Source organism: Zonotrichia leucophrys, chromosome 11 (genome assembly GCF_028769735.1).
Source record: "Zonotrichia leucophrys gambelii isolate GWCS_2022_RI chromosome 11, RI_Zleu_2.0, whole genome shotgun sequence".
Taxonomy (NCBI): Eukaryota; Metazoa; Chordata; class Aves; order Passeriformes; family Passerellidae; genus Zonotrichia; species Zonotrichia leucophrys.
In genome coordinates, this window is record NC_088181.1 from 17,478,406 (window position 1) to 17,490,515 (window position 12,110).

General features: G+C 43.9%; 2 protein-coding genes across 2 annotated transcripts in view; one reads left to right on the top strand and one right to left on the bottom strand.

Annotated features, from left to right (window-relative positions):
* Positions 1-7,703, top strand: part of KCTD15 (potassium channel tetramerization domain containing 15) — a 48,751-nt gene extending 41,048 nt beyond the window's left edge. The window contains exon 5 of the mRNA XM_064723566.1: positions 4,387-7,703. Coding sequence (XP_064579636.1) covers positions 4,387-4,542 — 156 coding nt within the window. The 3' untranslated portion in view covers positions 4,543-7,703. The remainder of the gene's footprint in view (positions 1-4,386) is intronic.
* Positions 7,704-8,939: 1,236 nt separating this feature from the next.
* The window catches only part of LOC135452995 (transcription initiation factor TFIID subunit 4-like), a 149,596-nt gene continuing 146,425 nt past the window's right edge, over positions 8,940-12,110 (bottom strand). Inside the window, exon 15 of the mRNA XM_064723564.1 lies at positions 8,940-9,504. Coding sequence (XP_064579634.1) covers positions 9,337-9,504 — 168 coding nt within the window. The 3' untranslated portion in view covers positions 8,940-9,336. The remainder of the gene's footprint in view (positions 9,505-12,110) is intronic.

A 12,110-nucleotide genomic window follows, 5' to 3' on the forward strand; every position in this document is an offset into this window, starting at 1 on the left:
CCATGCTGTCCATAGGAACCTTTAGATCCCACCAGCAACGAGAGGAGCTGAAACCACGAATTGTCCCAGAGAGCAGCTCAGCCCTGCCTGGCAGAGCTCTGTGTGCCCACCTGGTCGAGCACTCAGCTCTTTCATGCAATGCTGTGACTCCATGGGATACATGTGTAGTAAAAGATGAACACTAATTGCTGTCATTATTTGAATGTGTTTTGAATTCGGTCAAAATTCAGACAGAATCAAAGGGTCTCTTTGCAAGTTCATGTTGTGGAAAAAAATTTCTGTCAAAGAGTCTGCAGTATAAGTAATCCTGTTAAATTACATCATTTTACTAAATTACATCATTTTACTATGTAATTAATAGAAGGTGTTTTCAAACACTTTCTGGAAAACGATGCATTTCTGAGACCAAAGGCTGATGAAATCAGCAGCTAATTAGCATTGGCTCTGATGAACTCTGGTCAGCACACAGGCACTGCTCTTCCCCCTCCAAGGATGTTTTTGGCAAAACAATATTAAGTCAAAAGCTGGAAGTGCAGTGAAAATCTCCAAAGTGAGAAAATCTCCACAGTGAGGGAAATGCACAGACTATGGGGAGATGGGGAGTGGTTGGAAGAGCAGAATTGCTTGCAGAGTCCCACAGAGCAAAGACAGGAAGCCTGTCTGCTCTTTGCTCAGGTGATACTTCTGTCTCCCTGTGCTCTGCTCAATTTGGTAGCACAGTTGCAATATTTATACATTTTTTCTATATTTGATAAATATTTTCATTACATGCTTTATATAAAGAACTGTGCGTATAAAACAAAGAACATCAACACCTAATAGGCAAAAATAAAACCCCACAGTAACTCTTCATTTTACACCCATTTGTAATTATATATAGGTACAGGTTTTTCAACTCCTTGCAATAGGTTCTGGTGGGAGTCACCAGCTTACCTTAGAGAAAATTCTGTGATGCTTGGGAATGTTGAACATTAAGTCTTCATAATTAAGAATGTATTTGTTAATATTCTGCACAATTTAAAGGAAAGGATCAGGTTTCCATTTGGAAAACCTCCCAAAAAGTCAGATGTGCTTGGAATATTGGAAGCCAGCATGTATTAAATCTGAGCACAAATCCCCTGTTTAATAATGTGCATGGGAGAGGCACAGCTGATACTCAGTTTTTGGCAAATTCTCTTTGGGGATTCTCAGCAGAGCAGCAGAGATGGTCACAGCTTTCCCCCTGTCTATATTCTACCTTCAGAAGAAATACAGTGTATAGAATGAAATTCTCTGAATGGGATTTAAACCTGTTCAAATGCTGTTCAGTCTCATGGGAGCACTGAAAGGAGCCTTTCCCCCGACCTGAGCCCAGCCCCATCCCAGTGACACCCAAAACTGCCGTGTTTAAACATCCTCAGCTTTGTTTACAGCATTTGGCCTGAGAAAATGGGTGATGCCAGGGTTTTAACTCCAGATTGCAGCTGCAGTCTGGTCCTTCAGCACGTTCTGGGCAAGGAGGAATTGCTTTGTTGGCTGTGCTGCTCTGAGGTGCAGTGTCTGCCTGGGCTGGCTCTTTGCACAGAGAGGCTCCATGAAAAGGAATCCTGTGTTAAATCCAGCTTTCCATGGCTTTGGTCTCAGGCAGGCCAGGGGCACTCCCTGCTTGTTTTGTCTTACAAGTAAAGTGATTTTTAAAACTTTTTAACAAGGATTTTGAAGTCCCATCTCTCTCAGAAATCTCACCTGCCAATCCTGTGTTCCACGGTGCAGTTCAGTGGGAGAAGCGTCCTTTGCCATGGCTGGATTGTGTCTCATCTTCATCCTGTCAGGGCTGGACCAGTGATCCCAGCACAGAACATATCCCAGAATATATCCTAACCACAGAGCCTGCTGGTGTCTTATTCCTCCTTCTGTCCAGAATCCTCCTGCCTTCCCCTGTGAGCAGGACAGTGCTGGTGTGTCTGCACCCATGTCTGTCCTATAGGCCCCATACAGCCCAAGTGAATAAGAGGGATGAAAGCTTTCTTTGTTTTAAATGTATTTTATTAACCCACTCTCCTGCTGCTTCTTTTCTTCTCTCCCACTTCAATTTTTCTTCCATACTCTGGTGTGCTGTTTTGGTCTTTCAGTTCTACTGCTTTCTTGCAGTGCAGGGTATGTGAAAATCAGGGCAGAAGTCTGGGAGATTTGGCAGATGTGACTTTCTGAGGATGCTAAGTCCCTGTGTCCCAGGGCCAGGCAGAGCTCCTCAGGCAAGCTGATTTTCAGCAGACTGGGCAGGACTTAGGCAAAGCTCTGCTGGAGCAGCCTCTTCCTTTGCCCATCCTTGGAGCCAGGGCAGAGAGTGAAAGGTTTTAGTCAGCCCTGGAAGCCAAAGCCTGGATTAAATGCAGATGGATGACACAGGCAGCCCCAAGGAGGGATGGAAGGGATTAAAGGCAGCAAATGCTGCTGCCATGGTTTGCATTGCACCAGGACAGCACCTTGGACACAGCTGGCCCTCCAAAATCACCTTCCTGGGAAAGGCAAAGCCAAGACTGAGGCAAAGGAAATGGTGCCCTGGGCAATGCAGAGGGGTCTGTGTGAGGGCAGGGCTCTGCTGGGAGCTCTGACCTGCTCACAGTGAACAGAACACAAACCAAACTCCTTCAGGAACCTGAGCCCAGAGAGGAATGAGCTTGTGGGAACCCAGAGCATCCCTCTGGCTGTCCAGGATGGCCAGGACCCTGCCAGGGGGCTCAGAGACCCTGGCACAGAGCCCAGAACACCTGTGGGTTTGATTGTGACCCGTGGAGCAAATTACCAACCTTAGATGAAGATCAGCAAGCCACAACAGTTTAGGTAGAATGATAGTGAAGTTATCACGGGGTGGAAAAATAGATTTTGGGGGTTTCTGGTATGGGGGTTCAGGAGGCAAGATGGAGGGAACTGGGCATGTCCAGCCTTTCTCCTTCTTCTTGGCCTCCATCTTCTGCTGTGATGTAGGCACTTACAGATTGGTTTAGAGTAGAAGCTCACTGTCTAACACAGGTGACAGGTATTGGAAAGCAATTGTAAACATTGCACATGTAGTTTTTAGTATAAAGCCATAACAGTGCCCTGGGGGCAGGCAGAGTGCCTGGAACTGTCCTGCTGGATGGACCTGGGCAGGGCAGGAGAAAGAATTTTATAGATAAGGAACAATGAACAACCTTGAGACCCAGAAATGAAGAGCCCTGACTGCTTCTTCAAGCACCAGGCTGGGAAAAGAGACTTTGAACAATCTGGGGGTCACAGTGACCCAGACAGATCCCGAGATGAGCTGACTGCCTGCAGGTAGGATGTGTTGCTCCAACACGTCTCTAGGATCAAGAAGAAGTTTTTGAGGGGCTTGGTCCAGGTTGCTGTGGGTGCAGAGGTTCACACGGGGCTGGTGCTGCTGTGAGCAGGATCCTGGCTTTAACAAACCACGAGGTCACTTCTCTGTTCTTCAGTGGGAGCCACACTTGGGGTGAGGCTCTTGGAGACCAGCACAGGCTGCTCCTTGGTGGCATTTATCAGTAGAGAAAAACACAGCAGCCACTTTTCCAGGTGCTGCCCAGGACTCAGGGGAGCCTGAGTGGGTCCTGCATTGTGACCTGCCCAAGGTGGGTCTGGCATCTGCCCCCACCTGGTGTGTCCTGCTCTGCTGGGAAGCTGAATATCAACACCACAGCCCCGTTCCCAGAGGCAGGATCAGCATATCCTGGGGAAATGTGCTGTGTGACAGTCACAGAAATTAAAGTTGCCTCTGGGTTCCTTAAATTCGTGCATCTAAATTGCACCAACTTTTCTTCAGGAGAAGAAGGAGAAAATACATATTTGGGCAGTACAGATTATCCTCTTTCTTGGGCCAGAACATGTCCCTGTTACCCACATCCTGTCCCTGCCATGCTTTGCTCCTTTCCAGCAAGGGCAAACAGCTGTGATTGCCACAGAGAGCTGGTGGATGTGTCATTTGAACTCCTAATACATTTTCATCTGCCAAGGAAGAGCTTCTCAGCCCCCCTCTCTCTCAGGCTGTTCATATTACTATGCCAATGATTAATTGGCACTTTTTATTAGAACTTAAAGCTGATGTTGCTTTCTATAAGGAGCGAGAGCATCAATATCACCACAGTCCACTATTTTACTATATAATGTACTAAGCTGCTGCAGAGTGCTTATTTCTTTGATTAATTTTTGTTTTCTACAGAGGTTTGCTGAGAGCAAGACTTTAATCACAGTATAGTCATTTAACAATAAGTTATAGAATTATAGCTGAATAATATTCATTCAAGGAGGCCTCAAAAGACTAAATCCATCATTTAGATCCGGTGCTTCCAGATGCTTTTATCACTAAAATTTCCTAAATATTAATCTGATTGTTTTCCCTCCACATTGCAGGTGCTCGAAAGGTTATTTCAGAAGGGATTTAACGTGGCAGCTTCCTGTGGTGGTGGGGTGGATTCCTCCCAGTTCAGCGAGTACGTGCTGTGCCGCGAGGACAGACGACCACAGCCCACCCCAACAATCAGAATAAAACAGGAGCCCCTGGACTAGAACCCTCCCCGTGCCCCTTTGTAACCGTAGAAGTGTTTAATAGTCCCTTATGTGAAACACTAAGGATTTGCAAAACAGTATTAGCAAACAGATTTGGACTTTCTGTTGCCCATCAGTGGTACTCTGAAACTACCTGTCACACGGCCAGCCATGGAACGCGTCTGGAAATCCATTGCCTGTCGCTCATGGTGGAGCTCCTGAGCACACGGACTTGGGGCTGACCAGCAGCGCCGTGGAACAGGCAAAGCTTTGGAAACCCTGGCCCTGGCCTGGACTTCTGCAGCAAGAGCCATGGAAGCAGTGGAAGGGACCAGCAGGAGCCGGGGGACAGCCGGAGCTGCGGGGACGGGGGCGTCTGGGGGAGGAAGAACCCCAAAAACTGCACTGAAAACCTTCCCTGACCTTGCCCCTCCTCCATATCAGTCCCCTGGTGATTGTACTCACCCACACGAGCAAATGGCTTATTTTTATACTACATTTCCAGCTGAGGTCTCTCTCTGTGAACAGGATCCAGAACCAGAAAAGGACTGATTCATAGTCACTGGTGCTCAGTACTTAACCCCCCACAAACCAAACAAAACAAGTGACAAGAAATTAGACAGGCCCACTTATGGCAATATTTGCAACAGTAGGGATCTGGAAGCACAAACTAAAATGCCATCCACCATCACACGAGGGTCACATACCCCACGAGGAGCCGTAGCTCTTTCAAAGCCAATCTTGTTTTGACACAGCAGCTGTTTAGTTTTGCATCATCAAAGAAGTGTGGTTCTACCAAACAAGCCACCCCTTGTTAATCATTTACTGACCATGTTAGAAGCCCACATTTAGCAGGAAAGTTGAAGAATTTTAGACAAGCCCACTCTTCATGGGTCTGGAATTCTTGCAAAGAGTTGTTAAAACCCTGTATTGCCATTGCCAGATGAAAGCAGGACGTCGTCGGGTTAAATTGTTTTATGATTTTAAATTATTATTAAAATTTGAATTCTGTAGCTGCCCTCTACCTGTGTAGCTTTCTCTGTAACCAAGTCAGGGGTCTGTCTGCAGGAGGGTCCTGCTTCTGCCAGGACTTGGCACTGACTCACAGGGCTTTCTAACTCAGGAGACAGCACCGTGTTTGCAGGTGCAAGGCTATAAATAGCATTCTGCTAAATCCTGTTTATTGCTCTTCAGCATGATTGGGTCCTCAATCACTAATTCATGTGTTAATCACAATTTAGTTTCTCCCACAATAATTTATAGAATACTGTTGTAGATGATGAATTTTAATTAAAGTCTTTTTAGATGCATAAATACGGCCGTATGGAACAAGGGACAGAGTATTAAGTGGTCAACAGTTCTTAATGCAAATTGATTGCAATCAGCAAAATTTAAAAGTCATGTTTAAGACTAGTATTTTCAAAAGCAATGAGCTGTACTGACTATCCAAGGTAAAATCTAGGCAGGGGTCTAATTTTTGGAAAAGGGCTGGATACCTGTCCATGGAAAATCAGACCTCTGCAGGTTTTCTCACCTTGGTGACCCAACCCAGAAATCTCTAATGGCAATCCTGGCCGGTTGGCCTGCTACCTTAGCAGAACGGTTGAGCAAATCTGTCTACTTTAAGAGTTGTAAAGTTATTTTATTTTGTGGTTTTATACTTGTACGACATTCTAAAGTTGCTAGGCATTGCCATATTTGAATATATGGCACAACATTCACCTTTGTATGTAAGATATCTGTAGAATTGTATATTATACATTTAATATTGTAAAGAACTTAACGTATAATTGTCATGTATTTGTGTATGCACATTTCTTATACAGTACTTCATGCCATAAACATTTCTGTAAAGTAAATGAACAAAAACAAGCACGTAGGGTGGAACACTCACTGTATCTCCCATGTTGTTTGAAAGAGGTGAGAATTTTTGATTGCGTCTTCTCCAGCCCTTTGCTCCATTCAGCTTGATGTAGCCATGTCTTACAAAAAGATAGAAGTGTTTTATTTATTACTTTCATACCTTTAAGTCCAAAGTATCCCTCAATAGTCCATTCAGGTTCTTGTTTTTATCCTGTATCCACTCCTGCCCTGCCCTCTGGCACGGGGTGAGCTGAGCACTCGTGGCAGCACACCTTGTCCAGCTCTTACCTCTCAGCCAGGGAATAAAGGTGATTTCCATCCCAGGGGAACCCTGCCCCTGGTGCTCTCCCCAGGCAGCTCTGGGAGTGCAGACTGGGATGGTGCTTTCACACATCTGTGGAACGTTGGAACTATTTGTGGTTGCTTGGTTGGGTGCGTGGTTGGGCGGGTTTTCCTCAGTTTGGTGTTTACTGTATTTTTTTATGGCTCAATAAAGCAGCTCCCATAGTTGGGGCAGCTTTGCTGAGGTGGCATTGGAAAGGATTCCAGGCTGCACCAGCCGAGTTAAATGTGAACTTGAGATGGAAAGTTTAAACCATGACATCACAGCATTGACTGCAAAACAGCACAAAGGCTAGGAAGACATGTGGAAACAATCACTTTCTTAGGAAAAAAATGCCTTTAAAAAAAAAAGTTAAGCTAGGACATGTTCTTTTAGTTAGTAACTTCAGGTCACTTATTTAAAGATTATTACAGTTTCATTTATATATTTTTTACTTATTTCCCTATATTTTTAGGCATCAATATCAGCAAAAAAACTGATTTGAATATCTACTTCTGGCCTTAAACCACAGCAACATAACTTAACAAAGAACATTGCTCAGCATCACTAGGATGTTTTAAAGCACCACAGAGGCCTGGCGAAGCTGTGGTGTGCAAAGGCCATGAAGCAAAGCACAAAGCACAGCCTGGTTCTTCACCTGATCCCATGGAGCAAAACTGCTCTGATCCTCTGTTGCTGAGCACTGGCCCCGTGTCAGGCACGAGGCTTTGAGCACTTGTGTCCAGGCTGTCCCAGCCCCAGTGCAGACAGAAAGGGAGGGAGAATGTTCTGTTGTGCTTTCGGGCTCCTCGCTCGAGACAGCCACTGCTGAGAGCATCCATTCTCTGCACTGATGGCACCGAGGTTTGCTGACAACTTTATTAGATGTTTCACAAAGGATAAGAATCAGCACAACAAAACATTGAAGTATTTGGTTTTAATATTTGTTTGTGGGTATTCTGTTAATATTTTAATGCAAAATGTTTCTGACCAGTGCTTAAGAACTACAAGACAATGTGAAATTCATGTTTGATAAATTAATACTGTATGTCACTCGATGTGTTACTTTAGTAAATTGTTTTATTTCTTTACAAAATAAGTACAAATAAGGGAGTATGTTTTCACACAAATTGGGGGTATTTACCAGTATGTACAGAAATCATCAAAATAACGTAACTCTAATAAACACAAGGCCTTTATAAACAATATGTACAAATTATCAATACATTTAAAACATAACTTTACACTTCCTGGCCTTAAATACCTTATGAATAATCTTTTGGCTAAATAGCAGCAGTATAAATTTTCTTCTGCTTTTCATAAACCTTAAAAAATAATTAAAACCTTTGTTTTTAAAACTATTGGACAAATAGTTCTATTTGTGCTTTCGCTATGGTTTCCCATCAAAAAAAATATTGCCTCAAAAAAGTGGCAAGCATAACATAGTAAAAACAGAGAAGATAAATAAGCAAATGTCTCCCTTCCGTGGTACTGTAACACTGTTAATGAACTCTGCAGCACAGCCTGTGCCCCTGCTGTTCTGTCCCACTGATCCCCATTGCTCAGACCCACACCAACCACTTCCCTGTGGGCCCAAATTCTGCTTCAGCAAAGCTTTTCCAAGGCATTCACCCCACCTTTAGGTACTTACAGCTGCTCCTCATGCTCAAAGCCACGTGCCTGCTCAGGAGCCTCTCTGGCTGGAGCCTGGTGCAGTGTCCAGGGCAGAGCTGTCCCCTCTCCAGGTGCCACCGCGCTCCCCACGCCAGCAGCGGCCCCAAAAACCTTTACAGCGACTTTAAAAATCCATATAGAATACTCTAAAATCTTTACCCAACAATATTCTCTTTTAAAACCACCATTAAACCATACTATTTGCAATAAATAAATTAACATCTTTTAGAAAATAAAACCCAACTTTGAATCTTGTCACTAACCAGCTGCTACAAATGCGCAAAAGGTTGATGAGATTGAGAAAACAACTGGAAGCAAGTCAAGGTAACTCAGCTGAGAGCCTGCACACACATTTCATACACTTAAGATTTGGTTCAGCAAATGGCTCAGGAAATGAGCTGTGCAGTAAAAGCAAAAATCCTAAATATATAAAATTTGTGGGAGTGTGCAGTGGTGAGTCTCTTGGCTGTGCAAAAAATTGCCATTACAACTAAGTTAAATAGCAACAGGTATCACCATGGTTAGTGAGACAGTGCTAGTAAACTGAAAATAAACCCAGCACCAGGAGTGAACACTCAGGTGAACACAAGGCTGGGACCACTCCTGTGAACCTGTCCCAGGCCTGGCCAGGAGATGGTTTGGGTGATCCACTGCATTTGTGTAACTTCAACACCAGCTACTTCAGCCTTACCTAAAATGGCCAGATGGAGCAAGACTTTGATGTTGATTTTTTTTTTTTTTGTGGAGTTAACATTTTAAAACCTTTTGCACATTTTCTGTGGTTTATATATATATATATATATTTTTACATAAAGGGAATTTATTGCATGTGTCTGACAATTTTACAAAACAAAATTACCGGAACATTGACTTCTGAAAAAAATAGAAGGCACATTAAAATGACAGCTTTCAAAGCAAGTTGAGCTTCCGTGGAGCACTCAGTAGGACTGTTGGCTTTATTTAAGCAGAGCTCGGTAGAGCAGGAGCGAATGGCTCATGTCCCGCTCCTGCTCCATGTAGAAGATGAAGTCCCTGAGGTTGACTCGAGTGATTTTCTGCCGGGGGTACTGCCGGGGGGAGCCCGTGCCCAGCCCCGCCGGGCTGCCCCCGCACAGCCCCACGCCCTGCAAGAGAACACAGCACAGTGAGCCTGCCGAGCCAGCCTGCCTCCCCCGGGCTGCAGGAGCCCTGAAACAGCTGCAGTGGATCATTACCAGCCTCCTTCTGACATTACATCAGGGGTTTTAAACACTACTGTCTTTTTTGTTCTTCTGGGTCTCAGCGAGTTCACCTGCTAAAGGCCTCAAGTGCAAATCTGGGGCTAAACCTTGCTCACTTCCAACTCCCGCTACAGGCATGTCCACTGAGGATGTATTTGAGCAGTTTGAATTCAGGAACAAAACAATTTTCAGCAGATAAGGCTATTAATACACAAAATGTGTGCAGGATGCTGCTGTTCATCCAAGGACTAAGTGAAATACTGGGGGTCCCCACAGGGATCTCAATTCTCTCCTCTGGATCTGCTCAAGAGAAGGGCTCAGTGTGGGGAGATACTCAGGAAACAATGAAAAAATTAGATGGAAAAATCACAAAGACTTAGATAACCTTTTAAGAACAAAATTAATTTCAGCAGATAAGGCTATTAATACATCAAATGTGTGCAGGATGATGCTGCTGCTCATCCAAGGATGGGAACAGGTGAGTGGAATATTGGGAGTCCCCACAGGGACACCAATTCTCTCCTCTGGGTCTGCTCAAGAGAAGGGCTCAGTGTGGGGAGACAGCAAACATTCAAAAAATTAAATGGAAAAATCACAAAGACTTTTAGACATTGTGGGGAGATACTCATGAAACAATCAAAAAATCACATGAAAAAATCACAAAGACTTAGATAACCTTTTAAGAACAAAATTAATTTCAGCAGATAAGGCTATTAATACATCAAATGTGTGCAGGATGATGCTGCTGCTCATCCAAGGATGGGAACAGGTGAGTGGAATATTGGGGACCCCAGTTCTCTCCTCTGGGTCTGCTAAAGAGAAGGGCTCAGCGTGGGGAGATACTCAGCAAACAATTTAAAAATTAAGTGGAAAAATCACAAAGACTTAGACATTGTGGGGAGATACTCAGCAAACAATCAAAAATTATATGGAAAACTCAAAAGACTCAGACATTGTGTGATGATAAACACAAACACTAGTATACTTGTTTCAACAGCTATGTTAAATAGTTATTTATTTTTTAATTGGTTCATTGGTGGTGAATTACTGAATACCTCATCCTGGCTTTGTATATAGAGAGAAGATTCTTAAACTGGGCCTGAGAATACTGTGATCTGAATATTTAAAAAAGGAAAGGACATAATTGCAGCCCCTGCAGCCTCATGGAGTTTAAACTGAAACCTGATGCACACACATGTTCAGATGTTTTTTCATCCATAGGAGTCCATTGTTTTTGTTAATTCCAATTGATTTGCAGCAAAATAAAGAGTTCTAACTGAGAAAAATAGATTTTAATCTCTGAAAAGACTTAAGCTATTTTACAAACCTCTAAGAAATGTGGTAAAAAATTCTATACTTTTAATATCCCAAATTTACTTAGTGCTGCTCAAACCCACCTTTCTTTCCCCAGGAAATACTTATTCTAGGATCATAACCCCAGACATTAGGAATACAGTTAAGGGTAATTTTACTACTGAAAGCTTGCAGGGGAAACACACATGGTCTGAGAGCAAGGCATGGCTGGCACTGTGTCCCTCTGTCACCACAGTCAGTCTGTCCTTGCACAACTGCACCATTCATGGCATTTCTGCCATTCCTGTTTATTCAATTACAGCAGTGGAGCAAATTCTCTTCTTGTTTGTGCCCACAAACACCAAGGGCTTAAAGGAGTGCAATGAATGGGCTCAGCCTGCAGGAACAGAGGGAGAAACCCACAACCTTTGGGCACCTTTGAGCCAAGGGATTCTGCTCTCCAGTGTGGAGCATTTTTGTTAATTAATTGATTGATTGAGCACTGAGCCTCACTGCTCACAGGGAATGAGCTGCAAGGGCTGCTCATCCATGCCCAGTGCACAGTCCATGTATTCAGCAGTGCTTCACACCTTAACCCAAGAAACACTTCACATTCCCAACAGGAACAAAATCATTTAGACTCCTCCTCTCTGTCTTCTACAGGTGGGAACACCTTGAGCTGCCTCTCGGCACCCTGACCATGCACCCACTCTGCCAGGGCTGTGCCCACTGCTTCTAAGTCCTTAGAAAACCACTGTGTGTGTTTATTTTAAATCAAACTGACTCAAAAAATATTTCTCCTTCTTCCCTGTTCCCCCCATGGTGCATCTCTCCCCTGCCCACAGCACTGATTTCAGATTCATCCTGACCACAGGACCTGTGACAAATACAGGAGTGTGGCCACCTTAAACTCACTGTGAACCACATCCACAGCACTCTGGACTGGGAGCATCCTACAACAATTACCAAATAGAGAAAGGCTGCATAATTTTTTAAATTCTCTCTATAAAACTGTTTCTTTAGTCAGTTGAGTTCCATTTACAGCAAGGAACTGCTCTCTGTTTGGACAGAGTAGCTGGAATTAAGATGTGCCAAATCATATTCATTGCATTTATCACTAGAGATACTGAACTTCAACACAGCAAGAACATCATATCCTCAACCAGCAGCAGAACAAGGCACCAAGTTGTGCACACTCATAACCACACTCACAAGCC